The following is a 20,537-nucleotide window of genomic DNA, read 5'->3' on the forward strand; positions in this document are numbered from 1 at the left end:
CTTGCCTACCAGGTGACCACGGGCTGTGTGGCAGGCAGCTCCAGGGCCCACTGTTTCTGTACAGACTAGTCCGGGGAGGCCAGGCCGATGGCAGAAGCCTAGGTCAGAGTCCTTTAGTGGGCTTGGAGTAGGCGTGAAGCGCTCCTTCAGCTCAGGGTTAGTTCTGTTGGCCCTGAGAACTCTGAGTCCCCCTTACTTGGGATGGCAGCCAAGCAGGGAACTTGAAAAGACAAAGCTCTAGGGTCAGTGGGGAGCTCACAACTTCACAGGCCCTTAGTCCCTGCCGGGCCCTTGAATTTCAGCTAAGCCATGGCCATGCTCCAACCGCCTTGGTTTACCCTCCTACCTGGGCTCATCGTGGGCTCACTGCCTGGCATGCCTGCAGTCCTCGTGGGGAGGCCACATCTCTCAGATTCGGGCCCTGGGCTCTACCCAGGGGTTGGGAGACTAAGTATTTAGAGACCACAATTCTGCAAGAACAGAACTGCCTGGAACACGTTCCTAAGAGGACATGTTCTGGCTATGACGAACAACTCAACCATACCCGCTTTCAATGAGTTTGAAATAATGGTTTATTGAGCCCCTTCACCCTCTGTTGCCTTCCTGGAGCCTCTGGGCCCACGTCCGGCTCAGGCGTACAAAGACACTAGCCACTAGGACCAGGGCAATGGCCAGCAGCAAGATGACTGCCCAGAGGTAAGGCCTTGGTTTGGAGTTCCTGGTGGAGCCTGCCAGAAAGAAGGGATTTGAAGGATTACAGGGCTGGGCAAGGCCCTTGCCACACGCCCCTCCATATCAGCCCCTCATGGCCCCAAGTCACACAGACAGAGCTGAAGCTACCCTTCTGCAGAGAAGGCAGGCCAGGTCTGGCTTCACTCAGTTCCCCATTAAATGCAGTTAGACCATCTCCTGTCCTCAATGCCTGGAGCTTCCCAATTTCATCAACACACTCTTGGGCAGCAGAGGTCTGAGGAGAACCCCCACAAGCCCTCCTACCTGTGGGCCCCAGTGTGGGCTTGTTCCTGGAAGAATCCTCAAAGCCCACTGGCCCTGGAGAGCTCACGATGTTCTGGAGCCCCGCAGCATCATAGGGATGACCCAAGAATCGTCGCAGTCCTACCCAGGGAAGAGGGGATCTTGGGCTGCTGGGGGAAACAAAGAACAAAGAGCACCCCCAGCCCGAGCCCTCCACACTCACTTGCAGTCCCAGAGCTGCATGTAGTAGAACAGGTCTCCTGCCCTGAGGGGTGGCAGACGGAAGCGCTGCAGAAGAAGTAAACCTGGCAGGAAGACATCATGTCAAGGGGTGGTGGGGCTGCCTCAGGACTGCTGGGCAGGAAGCACCGAAGCGGGATCCAAGATGGGAGCCAAGGAGACGCTGTGGCCAGCCGGGCAGGCAGGGAGAAACCTGGGCATGCTGACCAGGACAGGCCAAAGCCACTCGGCAACATGCTGCTTCCCAATTTGGAATCCCTGTCTCCCTCCTTCCCCTCAGTTCCAGTCTGCAGTGGGGTAACCTGCAGGCAGGAGGACTGTCCTTGGTGGAGCCCCAGTCCTCAGCCTGTTCCCCAAGCCGTGCTCTGGAAGGAGCTGGATTGTTCCCTTTTGGCCTGCTGACAAGAGGGAATTCTGAGGTGGTGGTGGAGCTGGACCAGGCTGCAGGGAACAGATGACTGCACCCTGGCTTGGCCACTGAGTGGCCGAGAGAGAAGGAGAGGACAGGTTACCGCTGCTTCCAAAAACACCAGGGCAGGGGCAGCTCCCAGAAGGGGGAGGAGGAGGGGTTGACCAGAGCTGGGCCCATACACCTGACCAACAGATGCCCCGGCATCAAGCAGGTTAGTTAGTGTCGCAGCACACAGCAGAGGCGAGAATTAAGATGTCCAACAAGTACTAGAAAGTGGCAAGTCTACACCCAAAACAGACATTAAAAATTACCTTGTCTGTATCTATTAATGTGAATGATACCATCTACTGTCCGATAGACCAAAAGCTATGCAATAGTTTGGGACCTGGGGTGCCATTTGTATGTAGAAAAACCTGAGCTTATTCACCCTTAACTTGATGCAGAAGTTGCTATGTTTTAAAAGTTCAGTGCAGACTTAGCCGTGAACACGTTATCATTTCTGGAATCAGAAACGAGGCCACCTTGAACACTGTGATCCGTGTCCAGATTTAGGGCTGATTGCGCCCACACTTGTCTCGAGCACGGAAGTTTGCAGGTCACCTCCCCACTAACCGAGGGCAGGACCCTCTGCTCACCGCCCTCTTCAACTCACTCATGCGATGCCTGGTAACATCCAGCCCACCCTGAGGATCATTGTCAGCATTGTTTCATGTTATAAACCCCACTCAGCAGCCGGGGACCGGGCACGAGGGTGTTTCCTTACCGGCCCCCTAAGGGCCCGCTGGGAGCCGGGGTCCAGGAAGGTGAAGGTAGAAACGACGAAGCGCTGGTAGTGAGACGGGAAGGGCCCGGCTGTCCCGTGCGAGCCAACCATTTGGGTTCTGTAGCTGTCGCCATCAAAAGGACACCTGGGAAGGAGAGAAATCACAGGGGTCTCCGAGGGGCGGGCTGGCAGGGAGTGGGGGGCCCGCGGGACGGCTGGAGCAGCCCCTGCCACTCACCCGTCCGACAGGAGGGGCCACTGAGGCTGCTGGAGGGGGTTGGCGCTGGGAGTGGCCCAGCACTGGTGCAGCACCAAGACCAGCCGGGGATCTGTCCTCTGCAGGAGCCGGACCTCCACGGGGACTGGCTCACGGAGCAGCCGCGTAAGGGGGTAGTCCTCCTTCCCGTAGTAGGAGCTGAAAGTCTCATCTGCACGAAGAAGGGGCACAAGAGTCCGGGGTGGGCTGTGCATCGGGGAAGCAGGGACAAGAGGAGAAAGCACGGGGACACCGTACCCTTGGCAATCCGCAGCTCAAGCCGCAGGGGGCCGGTCTGGGTCACTGGGACAGGCGAGGGGGCTGGGAAGATGGAGGCCTGGATGGGCAGGAAGCCACTGGCATTGAAGACACAGCGGATGTGCAGCCTGGAAGCCATGGGCAAGAGGGTGGCAGGAGAAGACACGAATCAAGAGAGTCCCACTTAGTTGGGACTTAGTCGATCAATTGGGTGTCAGCGATATTGATGCAACAGTGAACGATGCATACTCAGGAAAACAGAGGTATGCTAGCCTAGCAAACTCTGGAGTGACATGCACCGTTACCAAGTGGGCTGAGGAACCTCCCCTTCATTTGCTATCCAGACATTAGAACCCATCTTGCCTGGCCCCTGTGCTGTTTTGAGGGGCAGCAGAACTGAGACAACAGGGTTCCCGTGGCACTGCCTCCTCATCGAGCCTGCTGTGGCTACCCCTGGCCCTCTGCCCTGGTCCAGCAGTCGAGGCCCTCGGAGCCCACCAGCCGAGCCAGGTGCAGGCCTGAGGGCTCCAGCATCTGGCAGACCAGGGTTTGAATCTCCTCGGCATTTACCGGCAGTGGGATCACGAGCCAACAGCTTAACCTCGCCCTCTGTGAGCAATAACAACTTCTTCCTCCATGAGCTGGGCGAAGGATGAGGAGTCCCAAGGCCCCACCCCAGTGTCCTCGCTGTCCTTATGACCTAGCATCTCCCTTGCTAGCCCGAAGGCCACGTTCCTGGTGGGACACCCGTGCCTGCATGTGGGGACTGTCCTGTAGGAGTTACCTGACCCGACCCCACCCGACCCCGTTTCTCCCTTTACCTCCCACTCCTGAGGGCTCCACCTCTTTGAAGCAGAGCCTTGGGGTGGCAGGAGATCAGGGTGCCCTTGGGGAAGGTGTCCTAGAGACAGAGGCTGAAGCCTGCAGCCCACTCACCACTGAGTAGATTCACCCTGACCCGATGACCTTTCTCCTCCTGGCCCTTCTTCGTGGGCTATGCCCAGTCTTTCCTCTACTCCTAGTCCCCCCAGAATCCCTGGCCACTGCGGTGCATCCTGGCTAACCCACTCCCCACAGTTCTGGGCCAAGAGCCTAAAGCATGACCGATCTGTCTCCCACCCTCAATGCCTCGTAGGCTCTTAATGTTTGAAGGCAAAAGACACCTGAACACCAGCTCCGCTGGCATGCTGAGGTGGGTGAGGGAGAGAAGAAACACACCCCTGCCCCCCGGCATCCACTTGGTGCCAAGCATGGAATTTCTGCAACCCAGAAGAAATACACTCACGCTACCTGACCGGGTGGACAGGCTGAGGCCAGGCTCCAAGCCCCTGCTCCCCAGTCACCCGGGGTGGTTTTGCCCACCGAGTCAGCAGCCCCGGGTGGGCCTTCCCCCAGCTCTTCCTTCCGCCACATCCCAGGGTACCTTCCGCCTCAGTGGTAGCTTTATAGCCTCAGATCCAGAGGTGGTGACCGCCATTGCCCCGGTCCCTTCCTGGGGCTTGGAAGGAGATGCTTTCAGCCACTCAGGTTTGCTTCTTGGAGGGATAAAGGCAGGTTCCAGCCCTCTCGGGTGCTGCCATCAGCCTCTGTTTGCACCCATGTGCCAGGCATGGACAGGTGTCACTTAGCCCTCGTCCCAGCCCCGAGAGGTGCCTGACCCTTGGGATGGCCGGGGACATGGAGACAGGAAGAGGCCAGGAGCTTGTCGGAGGTCACGCAGCCAGGTAAGAACAGAGCTTGAACTTGAACCCAGATGACCCCAAAGCCATCCTGTGCACCACGCCCAAGCCCCCTGCCCACTCCCCCTCACCGGAAGGCGCCGTCCCGTGTGATGGAACCCTCGGGCCCCACTCGGACGTCCATGGCAGACGCCAGCTGGTTCTCATAGATGAGCTGGTTGCCAGCCACCTATGGGAGGAGAAGCCAAGTGAGGTCCTCCCCAGGGGCAGCAGAAAGTGGACACTGGCCCATGGTCCCATGCCTACCTGGACCGTTGTGCCGCAGTGGGTGAGGGGAAAGCGGAAGGTAACAAATGCCTCTGTCTCCTGGGACGGAGAGCAGCCGGAGGGGGCATACGCCAGGTGGAGGCTGGCCAGCGTGATCCTGTGTGCCACGGCCGTCTCTCGGGACACCACCACGACGGCGTGACCATCTCTGAAGCACTGGACAGTAGCTGGGACAAAAGTCACCGATATGCGAGTCAGGGACTTAGGGTTTAGTGTCCAGCCAGCCTGGAGGCGGGGGAATGGACCAAAAGGCGATCGGTATTTAAACCCTGGCTTGATGATACCCTGATAGAGCCAAGTAATTTGGGGAGGGAATAAAAATAATATGTGCAAAGTCTCTTTGGGGGACTGGGAAGAAAGGAAGAAATATCAAATGTCCCCATCTGGGAATTCCTGTTATTCACCTAAGCAGTGGGGACAACAAGTTCAACAGGCTGAGCCCTTGATCTTGGGGTTTGACCCTATGAAACTTATTCCTGAAATGGAGAAGCAAAGCCTACTTATAATTATGCCTAAGCGTCATCCCCAAAGAAGCTCTTTTGCTGCTCAGATGTGGCCTCTCTCTCTAAGCTGCTTGGGAGGTGAACTCGCTGCCCTCCCCGCCATGTGGGACATGACTCCCTGGGATGAGCCAGGACCTGGCATCATCGGAATAAGAACCATCTTGACCAAAAGGCAGAAGAGAAAAAGGAGACAAAATAAAGTTTCAGTGGCTGAGAGATTTCAAACAGAGTGGAGAGGTTATTCTTAAGCATTATATAGCTGTCCTTTTTTAGTTTTTGGTGTACTGAAATGGCTGGAGGCACATTCCTGAAACTGTTGAACTGTGTTCCAGTAGCCTTAATTCTTGAAGGCAATTGTTATTGATAAAGCTTTTACAATGTGATTGAGTGATTGTGAAAACCTTGTGCCTGATATTTTATCCAGGATATGGAGAGACGAGTTTAAAAAAAGGGGGGGGATAAGGGATAAAATAATTGGATAGATTGAAACGCTAGTGGTCCATGAGAAGGAAGTATGGGATACACGAGTTTCTCTGTATTTCTTTTTCTGGAGTAATGCAAATGTTCTAAAAATGATCATGGTGATGAATACACAACTATGTGATGATATTGTGAGCCGCTGGTTATGCACCATGTCAGGTCTGTATGTGTGTGGATATTTCACAATGAAAATTTTTGAAACATGCAAAAAAACCCCAAAAAACTAAAAACAACCCTGGCTTGGTCACTGGATAAAAAAAACAAAAAGTAAAAAACAAAAAAAACAAAAAACAAAAACAACAAAACCCTGGCTTGGTCACTGGAAGACGCGGATTCCCACCTTCCTCGTGACTCTTTAGGAGTTGAATTGTGTCCTCCAAAAAGACAAGCTCAAGTCCTAACCCCTGGCCCTGTGGACGTGGCCTTATTTGGAAATTGGGTCTTTGGAGATGTGATTGATTAAGATGAGGCCAAGCTGGGTCAGCATGGGTCCTAACCCAACATGACTCATCCTTATAAGAAGAGGGAGTTTAGACACAGACAGACAAGAGGCAAAGGTCACGAGGCCACCGAAGCAGAGCTCGACACTCAAGGACTGCTGGGAAGTCAACAGAAGTTAAAAAGAGGCAAGGAAAGATTCTCCCCTATTCCTTTCAGAACTGCTAGCCTCCAGAATGATTAGGCAGTCAGTCTTATTTTAAGCCACCCAGCCTGTGGTTCTTTGTCATTGTGGTACTAGGGAAAAAAAAAGGTACCTCTTATGCCCATGTTAGCTTGAGCAAGCCCTACCTGCTCTCGGCTTTTCTCAACCATGGAAAAAAAGTACCCTAAAGGTAAGGTCAATTAAATCCAGTAATTTGGATCAATAACTATTGATCCAAACCAGGGTGTTTGAGAGCCAAAGGGGATGCTATCGATAGTTCCCCTGGACAACTGTTATAAGGCAAGTTGGGTTGTGTGGTCACCCCTATGCCAAGGTCTCTGCCCACAGACCACTCTGGGTCTCAGGCTGTCTTAGGATAAGGGTGCAAACCAGAGTGTGAGCCAGCCAGGGGGGGTGGAAGCTCTCCCAGTCTTCGGGTTCCAGGAAATGGGGACCAGGTTTAAGTGGTAGAAGGCTGTACCTGTGTTGCCATAGTAACATGGAACTGCACTGGTGTTGTCATAGCAGCAGCCAGCCTGCTGACAGGCTTCCTTGGTCCTTCTTCTCTCTGTGCATGGGATGTGCCCAGAAGCTACTTGGCACTGCTCCTGGGTCAGCTGGGTGCCTAGGGTTGGTGACAGAGTGGTAAGGGCATGAGAAGGAACCCAGCTGGGCAGCAGGCTTCCGGGAAGATGGAGGGAGAGGGCCCCTTAGAGCCCAGTCGATGGGCTGCCCCACCCCCCAGAGGGTCCTATGCACCTATGTAAGCTGGCTTGCCAATTGCCTCTTGCTCCAAGGTGCTCCACTGGGGTGGGGCCGGGGTGGGACGGGTAGGCCCAGGTGCAAGGAATGGTGAGGCAGAGCTCCGATGGCCAGAGCTGGACTCTGGGTAAAGTGGGCTGGGAAGGATGTGGCTGGAGCCAGGGGAGGGGCTGCCGGCGGTGGGGTGGAAGCGGACAGGACGCGCAGGAGACAGCGAGGATGCTGTGGGTGGGTCCACGTGGGCATCCAGAGTCCAGGTGTGGTCAGGCTTGGGACAGATCAGGGTGGCGTCCTGGGCTCCATCTACACTCCCATCGGGCAGTGGGGCTTCTATAAACACCCTCAGGTGGGAACGCCCAACCTGCAAGTGGAGGTGATAGGAGAGCAAGGCTAAGACGAGGTCCCTAGCCTCCCAGGGGTCAGGGAGAACAGAGCCAACTGGGCATTAGGGACCGGAGCTGCCATTTGGGGGCGGGCCCTGGGCCCGCACCTGGCTTTCACCGACTCCGGCTCCAAGGGGTTCCCTGCTGGCCCCCCCGGGGCCTCCCCAGGCTGACACAGTGTGGGCTCGCTCACCAGCCGTAGGACCCTACCCAGAAGGGTGAGCTATGCCTACTTTCTCCAGCACGCGGCAGCCTTTGTAAGGCGCAGAGAAGACCACAGGCTCATGTGGCTCAGAGACGACCCAGTGGTAGCAGATGGAACAGTTGTTTTCTGTAAGCCCATTTCCAGATTCATCTGGGGTGGGGCGGAGAGAGGGAGGGGTCAGGGCTGCTGAAGGCAAAGCCAGAGGTATTCGGAGTACAGTGAGAAAAGTCTCCACTCAGAGCCAGGGAACCCGGGTGCCAGCTGTTGCTTTGCTGCCAGCTTGCTGTGTGACCTTGGGCAAGTTCCTTTCCCTCTCTGGTCTTGGTTCCCAAAGGGGCGGTGATAGGCTTCAGCTGGGATCTTTCTAGCTCAGGTTCCCTGGTGACGGCACACAGCAGCAGGCAGGAAAGGCAATATGGTGAACAAAAGGCAAGAAGGGTCTCGGGCACTTTGCGTGTTTTAAGCTTAGTTAGCCACATCTGTGATGAGGCAGTTGAAGCTCAGAGGCTAAAGTATGCTTTCTCTGGTAGAAGGAGGATCTGATTTTGCAGAAAGGTTTTGCAGAAAGAGCCAAACCATGTCTGCATGTTACCTGGCTGTTGCAGCCTCGGTGGCTCACTACTAGGTGTTTGCCCAACCTGTGAGCCCAGGACAAGCTGGGCACGCCCTGGGAGCTGGCACCCTCCTACCCCCGCCCCAGGTATTCCCCTTTCAGTGCTCAGGGCAAGGCTGGGGTCATCCTCCCCACATTCCAGATGAGGAGAGGGGCTCAGAGAGATCAGTTCAATTGCCCGAGATCACACAGCTTAGAAGCTACCGATTCGAACACCCCTTCCAAGCCCATAGGCTTTTTCTCCTCTAAGGCCGGCCATGCAGTGTGGCTTGTGGACCAGCAGCATCAGCAGCAACTGGGAGAGTTAGAAACCCAGCATCTCAGCCCCGCCCCAGACCTGGTGAAGCCGAGCCTGCATTTCAACAAAATGCTCAAGCAACTCCCAAGCAGGCTGGAGAAACTGCCCGGGGTGACCAGAGACACTGAAGAGGGCACCTTGCCTCCCTCCCTCCCTCCCTCCCTCCTCTTAAAGGTGGTGAGGGGTTGTGAGTAGCCACTCCCCAGCCGAGCGAAGTGTCCTGCCTGCTCCTGCTCCGGGGAAAGGGTCACAGCGCCCCGCCTTGCGGAGAGGGTCCGGGGGTCCAGCTGGCACTCACCCACCACTTTAAAGCAGAGAGTCTGGCCTGGCCTGGGGGACAGCAGCAGCTGCAGACCCTTGATCCCGCAGGCATAGCTATTCCAAGGGCCTGGGAGGTCAGGCTCCGGCTGTGGCCGCTGGCTCCAGCCCAGCCCTAGAGTGGCCACCACCAGCGGCAGCAGCAACAGAGCTAAATGGCGATCCCAGGTCATGGCCGAGCCCCCCCCCCAGACACGCCACGATCTCCACGACAAACCCCAGACCGCCGGGCACGGGGGGCCGGGGCCTTATATGGTGGAGGTACAGGTGGATGCTTCTATGAGCAGAGGGGGCTCACCTGGGCAGGTGCCCACCTGGCCGCCAGGGGTTTTGGTGAAACTCCCGCCCTGAAGGTAGGGGCAGGCAGGGGCAGGCATTCCTCCTTCTGGGGCCCCGAGGTTACCTCCACCCCTGGCTCTCTGCCTCTCAGCTGGGCTTGGGGAAATTTTTTGGATCATTCTGTTCTACATATATAGTCAGTAATTCACACTATCATCACATAGTTGCATATTCATCATCATGATCATTTCTTAGAACATTTGCATCAATTCAGAAAAAGAAATAAAAAGACAACAGAAAAAAATTCATACATACCATACCCCTTACCTCTCCCTTTCATTGATCACCAGCATTTCAAACTAAATTTATTTTAACATTTGTTCCCCCTATTATTTATTTTTATTCCATTTGTTTTACTCATCTGTTGATAAGGTAGATAAAAGGAACATCAGGCATAAGGTTTTCACAATCACACAGTTACATTGTGAAAGCTATATCATTATTCAATCATCTTCAAGAAACATGGAACACAGCTCTACATTTTCAGGCAGTTCCCTCCAGCCTCTCCGTTACATCTTGACCAACAAGGTGATATTTATTTAATGTGTAAGAATAACCTCCAGGATAACCTCTCGATTCTGTCTGGAATCTCTCAGCCATTGACAGTTTCTTTTGTCTCATTTCACTCTTCCCCCTTTTGGTGGAGAAGGTTTTCTCAATCCCTTGATGCTGAGTCTCAGCTCATTCTAGGATTTCTGTCCCACGTTGCCAGGAATGTCCACACCCCTGGGAGTCATGTCCCACGTAGACTGGGGGGGGGGGGGAGGGTGGTGAGACTGCTCATCATGTTGGCTGGAGAGAAAGGCCACATCTGAGCAACAAAAGAGGCTCTCTTGGGGGTGACTCTTAGGCCTAATTTTAAGTAGGCTTAGCCTGTCCTTTGTGGGAGTAAGTTTCATATGAACAAACCCCAAGACTGGGGGCTCAGCCTATAGCTTTGGTTGTCCCCACTGCTTGTGAGAATATCAAGAATTCAACTTGGGGAAATTGAATTTTCTCCCTTTCTCACCATTCCCTGAAGGGGACTTTGCAAACACTTTTGTATTCACTGTTCAAATCACTCTGGGATTTATGGAGGGGAGGAATCGCTCTGGACAAAGGGGTCAGGGAAACTTTTGATGCTTTCTCAGCAGGAGTGATTCTGGCTGGGAGGGGGTAGGGGAGATGAAGGAGGAAAGTTTCTAGGAAAGGTGAACTGGGACTGCAAGGTAGGCCCCTGCCGGCCTCGGGGCCCCTTGCCCCGTCTCCCAAGCCCCTGACCATTTGCAACCTGCCCAGTGCTTGCACCTGGGCCTCGGGACGGCGGGTTGCTGCAGGGGAGGTGGCGCTGGGCAGCAGGCCGCTCCTCGGGGGGGCTTCAGGGCCCAGCAGAACTGGGGCCATGGGGACACTGCCCCTGCCCCCGAGAACCCAGGCAGATGCGGGAGCTAGGTGGGAGACCAAAGGAAACCCCTCATCCAAGAGCTCCTTCGGTGACCATCGCTAAGAAACACAACAGGGATGGACAACTAACTAAGGGCGACATGACACCCAGGATGGGGTCCTGGGACAGAAAAGGGACGCTGGGGAAAAGCCATCGAAATCCCAAGGCACCTTGGATTTCAGTGATGACATATCCATATGGGCTCATTAATTGTAATACATAGATTCCACTGATGTGAGATGTTCACAGGGGAAACTGGAGGTGGGTCTATGGAAACCCTCTGTGCTGTCTTCTCAAATTCTCTGTAAATCTAAAACTGTCCTAAGAAATTAAGTCTGTTAAAAAAAATAATAATCATAATAACAAGAGCATCCCAGTCCAGAGATGCCTGCAGGGTGGCACAGCTACCAAGGGTCTTGCTTGGATTAGCTCATGTCTCTGCACAACCGACCCAGGGAGTGGGGAGGGGGTGGGGGAAGGGGGTGCAGGGAGCGGCAACCACTCAGGAAATTACTTAACCTGGCGGAGAGCCCAGCACCCTACACCTTAATAAACCAGTCATTATAATCAGCAGCCGCCCGCGTCGCCTAAGGTTTGGCCGTTGCCCCCCCTTCCCCCTTTCCAGCCGTGACCTGGGACAGACGCTTCATTTTTTTGAGCTTCAGGTTTTCCGGTGGTGAATTTGGGGACCGACAGTCAGGCTGAGCTCACCGTGCTGGTAGAGAGATGCAAGAGATAAATGGCATGTGGGGGAAAAACAAACAACCAAAAACACACTAATCGAAAATAGACGTGGTAGCGCTTGAATGCTTGGCCAAGATGAACTTTTGGGGTGGCTGAAGCTCTGTGGGGAAAGCGGGGTGGGGAGAGCCCTGGGGGTGGTATGCAGGATGGTGAATTGAGGCAGAGGGAATTTAGGAGAGAAGAGGTGGGTGGAAGGAGGGAGCGCTGGGTGGGCGCTCAGAGGTCCAGGAAGGATAGACCCGAGGCGAGCTGTGGGTGCTGGGGGGTGGGGGAAGAGCTGAGCACAGAAGGGAGGAGACAGGGAAGTGGACTTTACTGATAGGCCATGGGAAGTTTTACACTTTATTTCGTTATTTTTTGTTAACTCACTTGTCAAGAGTATATATGACTGATCTAATGGGTATGAGTTTTGGACTAATCTAAAATCTCCCCAAATCTCCTGTTGATAAACCATCTCTCTCTCTCGCTATTCTATTTTTGCAGATTTTTTTTGTGTGACCAGATCTAATACTTTGTACTTATCCATCTTATCACATTTGACCTATGAGTCTAGTGAAGATTTGAGAGAATTGTTCCATCACCGAAATATTCGCTGTCTCAACTTCAAGCAAGCTTCTATCTCATTCATTAATCTATCTTAATGCAAGTGACTTAATGCAAGTCACTCAAATGCTGAGAAGAACAGGGTCTTGGAAAATGAGCTAGAATATATATTTTAAATAATTATTTTTTTAAGCACCAAAAAATACCAAATAAATGCAAACATTACTATTTTGATCATTCCATTCTACATATATACATATAAAATCAATAATTCACAATATCATCACATAGTTGCTTTTGCATCAACTATGTGATGATCATTTTTTGGAACATTTGCATCTATTCAGAAAAAGAAATAAAATGAAAACAGAAAAAAAAAAATTACACATACCATACCCCTTACCCTTCCTTTTCACTAATCACTAGCATTTCGAATTAAATTTATTTTAATATTTGTTCCCCCCATATTTATTTTTATTCCATATGTTTTACTCGTCTGTTGACAAGGTAGATAAAAGGAGCATCAGACACAAGGTTTCACAGTCACAGTTACATTGTGAAAGCTCTATCATACAATCATCTTCAGGAAAATGGCTACTGGAATACAGCTCTACATTTTCAGGCAGTTTCCTCCAGCCTCTCCATTACATCTTGAATAACAAGGTGATATCTATTTAATGAGTAAGAATAACCTCCAGGATAACCTCTCGCCTCTGTTTGGAATCTCTCAGCCACTGACAGTCTCATTTCACTCTTCCCCCTTTTGGTCGAGAAGGTTTTCTCAGTCCCTTGATGCTGAGTCTCAGCTCCATCTAGGGTTTTTCTCAATCTTTTGATGCTGAGTCTCAGCTCATTCCAGGATTTCTGTCCCACACTGCCAGGAAGGTCCACACCCCTGGGAGTCATGTCCCACCTAGACAGGGGGAGGGCGGTGAGTTTGCTTGTTGTGTTGGTTGGAGAGAGAGGCCACATCTGAGCAACAAAAGAGTGAACTAGAATATTTTATCCAGGTTAACACTGAGGCACTAGTCAGCCCTCCTCTGATTTATCTAGCCAATCAGTCACAGATGTGTTATTACCGAGGCGTTTTCACCTAATGCCTGCAATTCACTGACTGCAGTGGCTGTTCTGTTTTCTTCACTCTTGTGGCACAGAGCGTAAGTGTGTGTGTGTGTGTAAACTTCCCCCCCAGGACTCATTCATTTTGAGCTGTGATCATCCTAATCTTTTTCTGTAATATTAGAGTAGCCCTTGGATATTCCCTTTCAGTTATATGCCCTTAGTTTCTATCTGGTACCCAAATCCTTTGAAATTTGAATTTATCGAAGAGGCTGGTTTAATCAGCATGTTTTGATTTTGTTTTTAAATATATATATATATATACTCACCCACCCCCATTTTCTCACTTACAACTATTAAATCCGAATGAAATTTTCAAGAACTTTCCAAATCTATGAGAATATCTTCCTGCAGTCCCATAGCTTCATGTTTTAAAGTCATACCTACTTTTTCTCAGATTTTTTCGGACGCCCATCTTTTGAAAATCTAGGACATGTGTTTCCTTGACTGTCATGAATTCATTTAAAATGAATGTTTTTTCCCCAGGCCTCTACATTTCTCCTCCCCTCCCCCTCCCTCTCCTCCTGCCCCTAATCCCTGGAACCTGTAAATGGTAATTTATTCAGGGGGAGGGGTGCTTTGCAGATGTAGCTTATTTAAGGACCTTGAGACGCAAGGGTCATCATTTTGGAGTATCCACTTGGGCTTCAGGGGTTCTCTCTGGGAGACTTTGGAAGGGGCCTAGCCCTGCCGAAATCTTGATTTCAGACTTCTGGTTTCCAGGACAGTGTGAGAATACATTTCTGCTGTTTTCAGCCATCCAATTTGTGGTGATTTTTTTACGGCAGTCCTAGGAAATGAACATGCAATGACGGTGATTGTTTCGGCGCTGGTAAACTGGCGTATGCACGGACCTGGCTCTGCCTGCGCTGACTTCTTGTCTTCCTTCCTAATAGAAAGTTATTTGTCTCTCCCAGAGCCAGAGAGAATTGGACCACGCTATGGGTGACACTGGATCTAGAAATGGTCATTGTGAGGAACTGGGGCAGGGGGGAGCTTTGGAGGTCTTTTTGGCAAACATTTATTGGGCATTTGTCAGGTGTCAGGACCTCTGCTCCGTTTAGAGACAAGGAAATAAGATAGGAATTGTCTCGGTTCTCAAGTTTTTCCTTGTGAGAGTGGGGAGCAGTTGTGTGTGAAAGAGTCACCACGAGGGGCAAGGGTGGCAATATGTAAAGTGGGAGGGAGGCGAGGGAGGCAGGGTCTTCCCTGAGGATCAGCAAAGCCTTCCCAGAGGATGTGACCCCTGACAAGGGTTTTGAAGGATGAATAGGAGTTCAACAGGAGGTTAATGGAAGGAACGGCTTTCCAGGTTGGGAAACAAGGAGCAGCAGCAAGGGCCCAGAAATGGCTTGGTGTGCAGAAAGTGAGGGTGGTGGGGGTTGTCGTGGTGGTGATATGTGCTTGTCTGGGAATTGGGTGTCACTAGGGAGCAGCAGAAATGAAGACAGAGGTGCTGGGGTGGGGGCAGCACCACACCAAGGGGCTTAGCAGCCGAGTGGGGAGTTGGGTTTTCTCCTGTGGACGCTGGCGGCACCAGGGAGCTCAACCAGGCCTCCCACAAGCTGTCGTGGGGCAGGGCCCCACTTCCCCGTCCACTGATGTGGGCAACTCGAGGGTCTCGGGTGTCAGGGGCTGGAGGCTTCCAGGCAGGCCTCACCTGCACCCTGCCATGCAGCTCACTTCTTGTGGGGGTCTTCTTTAAAGAGGCCAGAAAGGAACCTGAAAACCCTGCTTCCTAAGGCAGGGCAGCGGCAGAAAGCCCAAGTGGGAGCTTTCAGAGGGAGAAGCTGTCCTGTTTCCTTAACTGTCAGTGTCTGTTAAAGCATCCTCTTTAGGGCTCAGAGACACTGATTATTCCAAACGGGGGGCTCTGAAGGATGAGGAGGACATTGCCACGTGGATGGGAAGTGGGGAGAGTTCTCCCTGACAGCAGCAATAGCATGTGCAAAGGTACGGTGTTTCAGGTGTTCCTGAGACAGGGTTTGATGGGGCGGGGCGGGGCGGGGAGGATGTGGTTGGTTGGGAGAGGCCTTGAACGCCGAGGTCAGAAGTTCTGGACCCACCTCTTGGGCAGAGACGCAGCAGAGGTCTGTGTTCAGAAAGTTACAATCTCAGAGTTGCCTCCTTCTGAGCACAGGTGACTTCAGCTGTTTCTGGCTGTGACATCCCATTCCAATAGGGAAGAGGGCCTGCGCCCCAGGGGTGGCTGCTTCTTCTCCCCAGCTCCTGGGGCCCAGGACCTGATGCTGAGCCACGGACCAGGTTAGGCTGTGCCTGGGGCTGCAGATCTGTCTCCCTCCCCACTCCCTGCTACTCACTGCAGCTGTCCCTAGAAGCCAGGCCAAAGGGGAGCTTTGGTGGGTGCTCACCCTTCAGGTCAGAACGCCCTTCCCCAGGCTTGACGACCGAGCCCTGGACCCCTGGCCTCCCTCTTCCCTCTAATCTGTAGCCCCTCCAGGGAGGCTCCGGCTGCAGTGGCAGCTGGGACAGAGCACGTCTTCCCTAGACTCTGTGCCCCTCCCCAGTTCTGCCTGGTGAAGGCCAGCCCCAGCAGCTTGGACGCCGACGAGAAGAAGAAATGACAACAGCAGCTGGCGCTGTCAACCACCCCCCACCCCATCCCCCAGACGAGCACTTTGCACATCATTTCCTTCAATCCTTCCAGCTCTGGAGAGGGGGGAAGGGGCTCCTGCCTCTGCCGAAAGCCCCTGCTCTCTCCCACAGCCCTGCTACTGCACACCAGACCCAGGACCCCCTGCCGTCTCCGGGTACCGCAGGCGGCCCCCTGCCTGGCAGCACCAGCCCCGCCTGGGAACTTGTCAGAATGCAGATTCCCAGGCCCCACCCCAGACCTGCTGGATACGAAAATTCTGCCGGGTGGGTGGGGCCCAGCAATCTGGGTTGCAAGCTGCCCCTTCAGGGGATGCTGGTGCTCACCCAGGTTGAGAATCGCTGGTCTATACGACCGACTCTACAGGGTTTCTAAAGAGGCCCCCTCACCTGGACTGTGCAGCCCACGCACGTGCCCCTCTGTCAGTCCTGGTGTCCACCCGACACCTCAGAAGCCTCCGCAGGGGTCCACTCTGACCCGATCCTCTCCTTCTCGGACCCTGGCTGGGCGGGCTCTCTTGTCCCCCCCTCCCAGTCAGTAAGCCCGGCCCCGGGGCCCCTCCCAGAGCGCCCGGGGCTGGCTGCAGGTTTCTGAACCCCAGGGACCCCCGGGTCGCGGGGGGGGGGGGGGGGACGGCACAGGCTCAGGGCATTCGGCCGACCCACTCTGAGCTGCCGGGATCCTCCGGGTGGGGGTGGGGCGGGGGGCGGGGGCCCCGGGAGTGCGTGCGTGCCGTGAGGCCCATTTTCCCATCTCCACCGTGGGAGTGCAGCCCGCACCCCCCTCCCCCCTCCCGGAAAGAACAAACAGGGGCACCTCCTTCAGAAATTGCCTCCGGGCCAGCTCCCCGGGAGTGCTGTTTGTTTTATTAGTTCTGCGTAGGCGGTCCTCGGAGGGGGAGGGTTTGGAGTGGAACCGGGGCAGTGATTGCGGGGTTGGGAACCGGGCTGGGAAGGGAGCAGAGAGGCGGGAGGGTTTCAGCTGGAAAAGAGGCCCCTGAGCAGGGCTGCAGGGAGAGACTGTGCGGGGCATTTACTTGCACGAGGGTACCTGGTGGGAGGGCGGGGGGAGGGTGCTCCCCACCAAGCCTGGGAGAATGGTGCTGAGCTGTGTCTGGGGGCCGGGGGTGGGGCACAAGGGGTGACTTAACTCGCAGCCGAAAGAGCAGTCCGCGGCCCCACCTCTGGCTGTTTGGAAAACTCTTCATTTTATTTGGGGTGATGGAGAAGTTTTGGAATGGATGGTGTGTGGGGGGGAGGGGGGGAGCTGACACCGCTGGACTGCGTCCGTGGAAGCCGTTGACATGGAAGATGTTACCTCATAGGTATGTGATCACAATAAAACTGAAATCAGAACAAGACGAGCCACCCAAGACTCGTGTTTCATTGCTGCCAAGTTCCCAGCCAGGGAGGCCATGCAGCGAGGGGAGGGGCAGTGCTAGACTCCCCAAAAGTGACCCCTGAGCCCCAGGGCTCAGAGGCTGCCTTAGAGGACAGCCCCGGGTCAGCGCGGTTGGGTTTGGGGGGCCGAAACTCCCCCTTATTTTGTAGGGGTTGCTGCGGGGAGACAGCTCCTTTCCTAGAGGGAAGAAGATTGTCTCCTTGGTATTAATTTGGATGCTCATGGCTCTCCCCGATGTGCCGTCTGGGGTCACGGGGAGAAGAGAATTAGGGGTGCTAGTGTGGCAAGGTGAAGAGGAGGTGGTGGGGGAGGAAAGGAGAAGGGGCAGAGCCCACCACTGAGATCCCACACCTTGAGAGATGTCTGGAGGGACGGGCCGGGTGTCTGGGGGCCGGGAGCCGTGGAGGCCACTGAGTGTCTTCCCAGGAGTGGGGACTTCACGCCGGCCTCTGAGGCTGTCCCTGCAGGACTCCAGTGGACAGACCAGCTGGGACTCTTGGCTGGGTTCTGGGGCCCGGGACTGGGGGAGCACCTCAGCCCCTCTGGAGGTTGACTTGTGCATGCTGGCCCATCATGAGACGCAGGAGGGACTGGCCTGCACCCTGCTAAGAAGTTACGGCTCGAACGGTGCCGTCAGCCCAGCGGTGGCTGTCCTGGTGCAGAAAATTCCGGGAGACCCAACCACCATCCCCAGGCCCCCGGTGACTCAGCTAGTAGGTGGCTCCATGTCGGGGTGAGCGGAGGGAAATGGCTGCTTGTGGTGCATTCACGCTCTCCCCCTGCTCCCAGCCAGGGCCTGCAGCGGCCACCACAGGGTCATTCTCGCAGGGTCAGTTCTGAATCCCTGTTTTCTCTCCAGCTTTCTCCTGCATGCTGTGCTGGCCATTACCTTGTCATTTCAGCACCCCCTCCTTTATTGCCCCTAGACTCCCCTAAGCTATCATTAGCCACCAGCTGGCAACAGCCTTGCAATGAATGATAGATGCGGGGACCTGCCTCCCAACCACAGCACAGCATCTCCCGCACAAGCGCCCGCTATTTCTTGTATCACATACCCAGACAGAAGCCGGGGCGGGCCCGGTGGCCCAGTTTCTGCAAGGGGATCCTAGGGCAAGGTGCCCAGGCCAGGAACCAAACAAGACTCCAAAGGAATGCCAGTTCTTCTGTGCAATTGGGGAGAATTTCAAAAGGGATCCAATTCCCAACACACACCCACGTTTTTCAAAAGCTTCTTTCTTTCCCAGCCAAACTTATCTCAACATCTGGCCTTGTAGGCTTTTGAGTTTGTTTTTTTTAAATTCTTTTAAAAATATATAGCAACAAACATCTTATGATCATTCCATTCTACATATATAATCAACAATTCACAATATCATCACATAGTTGTATATTCATCATCATGATCATTTCTTAGAACATTTGCATCAATTCAGAAAAAGAAATAAAAAGACAGCAGAAAAAAATTCATACATACCATACCCCTTACCCCTCCTTTTCATTGATCACTAGCATTTCAATCTAGTAAATTTATTTTAACACTTGGTCCCCCTATTATTTATTGTTATTTCATATGTTCTACTCTTCTATTGATAAGGTAGATAAAAGGAGCATCAGACACAAGGTTTTCACAATCACACAGTCACATTGTGAAAGCTATATCATTATACAATCATCTTCAAGAAACATGGCTACTGGAACACAGCTCTCTATTTTCAGGCAGTTCCCTCCAGCCTCTCCATTACATCTTAACTAACAAGGTGATATCTATTTAATGCGTAAGAATAACCTCCAGGATAACCTCTCGATTCTGTCTAGAATCTCTCAGCCATTGACACTTTGTCTCTTTTCACTCTTCCCCCTTTTGGTGGAGAAGGTTTTCTCAATCCCTTGATGCTGAGTCCCAGCTCATTCTAGGATTTCTGTCCCATGTTGCCAGGAATGTCCACACCCCTGGGAGTCATGTCCCACGTAGACAGAGGGAGGGTGGTGAGTTTGCTTGTTGTGTTGGCTGGAGAGAGAGGCCACCTCTGAGCAAGAAAAGAGGTTCTCTTGGGGGTGACTCTTGGGTCTAATTTTAAGTAGGCTTAGCCTATCTTTTGTGGGGTTTAGTTTCATATGAACAACCCCCAAGACTGGGGGCTCAGCCTATAGCTTTGGTTGTCCACACTGCTTGTGAGAATATCAAGAATTCAACTTGGGGAAGTTGGATTTTCCCCCCATTTTTCACCATTCCCTGAAGGGGACTTTGCAAATACTTTTTTATTCACTGTTCAAATCACTCTGGGATTTATCGGGGCATCACTCTGGACAAATCAACAAAATCTCAGGTCCTATTCAAGGTTCCATGCACTTATGGTGTTCATTTAAGCTGTCTACACAAGTTATATTAGGAAATACACTAGTCAAAATACAAATTTTGTACAAAATAAACATTTCTTGCTTTAGTCCCACACATAAGTTAAAATTTGGCTTTTGAGTTTTTTCTCCTTGCCCCACCCATCCTCTCAGCTCTTTTTTGGACAGATTAACTTACCCTCTGTGCTCTTTTCCCCCTCTTCCCTCCACTCTTTCTATAGAATCTGCAGAAAAGCTCTGGAACTGGCCTGGTCATGACTGCAGTCTCCAGAGAGGTTAGGGGAGAATCTGAGGGCAGAGCTAACATCTTGTCTGCTGAGTGGCAGAGGAAGGAAGGGAAGGAAAGGAGGAAAAGACAGTGTCCCGGTTTCCTAGAGCTGCACAAACTTGGCAGCTTAAAATGACCAGAATGTGTGGTCTCACAGTTCTGGAGGCGAAGAGTCCCCAGTCAAGGTGCTGGCAGGGCCACGCGTGCTCTGAATCCCGCAGGGGAGACCCTTTCTTGTCCCTTCCTTGCCTCTGGTGTTGGCTGGGGATCCTCGGCTTCCGTGGCCTGCAGCTGCAGCACTCCCATCCCTGACTCCTTCTCTCTTGTCTGTCTGGGCCTCTCTTTTCTGAGGATGCACTCTCACCCAGTTTGGCCTCTTACCTCATCTCATCTTCCAAGCACTTATATCCTAATAAGGTGCCACTCAAGGAACCGGGCCTTTGGACTTGAAAAATCTCGCTCTGGGGCACCCAATTCAACCCACAGCAGATAAGTAGTATGCTCCCCGCCCCCTTAATAAATATTACCCCATCACACAGCCATGACATTTTCATCATTCTTCACACATGAGTACCAGGCCCTGGGGTTAAGCCTTTGCCTACATGGGAGGTCCCTG

General features: G+C 53.1%; 1 protein-coding gene across 1 annotated transcript; it reads right to left on the bottom strand.

Moving 5' to 3' along the window:
* Positions 1 to 563: 563 nt before the first annotated feature.
* On the bottom strand, positions 564 to 9,492 carry ZP1 (zona pellucida glycoprotein 1). The gene is made up of 13 exons (XM_077114833.1): positions 9,414 to 9,492; positions 9,096 to 9,362; positions 7,915 to 8,036; positions 7,296 to 7,659; positions 7,018 to 7,161; positions 4,890 to 5,077; positions 4,715 to 4,812; positions 2,905 to 3,032; positions 2,629 to 2,818; positions 2,391 to 2,535; positions 1,199 to 1,280; positions 997 to 1,116; positions 564 to 728 (listed from the first exon to the last, which is right to left on the bottom strand). The coding sequence occupies exons 1-13, from the start codon at positions 9,490 to 9,492 to the stop codon at positions 586 to 588; spliced, it is 2,070 nt and encodes a 689-aa protein (XP_076970948.1). The 3' UTR covers positions 564 to 585.
* Between the last annotated feature and the right edge of the window lie 11,045 nt (positions 9,493 to 20,537).

This window comes from Tamandua tetradactyla, chromosome 9 (assembly GCF_023851605.1).
Source record: "Tamandua tetradactyla isolate mTamTet1 chromosome 9, mTamTet1.pri, whole genome shotgun sequence".
Lineage (NCBI taxonomy): Eukaryota > Metazoa > Chordata > Mammalia > Pilosa > Myrmecophagidae > Tamandua > Tamandua tetradactyla.

What these genes read in the sequence shown, in the direction of transcription:
- ZP1 (XM_077114833.1), bottom strand. Translation starts at nt 9,492, where the DNA reads ATGCCTGCCCCTGCCTGCCCCTACCTTCAGGGCGGGAGTTTCACCAAA. An exon ending in ATGTTACTATGGCAACACAG is followed by an intron (nt 5,078 to 7,017) that starts GTACAGCCTTCT and finishes CTTTTGTCCCAG; the next exon opens with CTACTGTCCAGTGCTTCAGA. An exon ending in ATGCAGCTCTGGGACTGCAA is followed by an intron (nt 1,117 to 1,198) that starts GTGAGTGTGGAG and finishes TTCCCTGGGTAG; the next exon opens with GACTGCGACGATTCTTGGGT.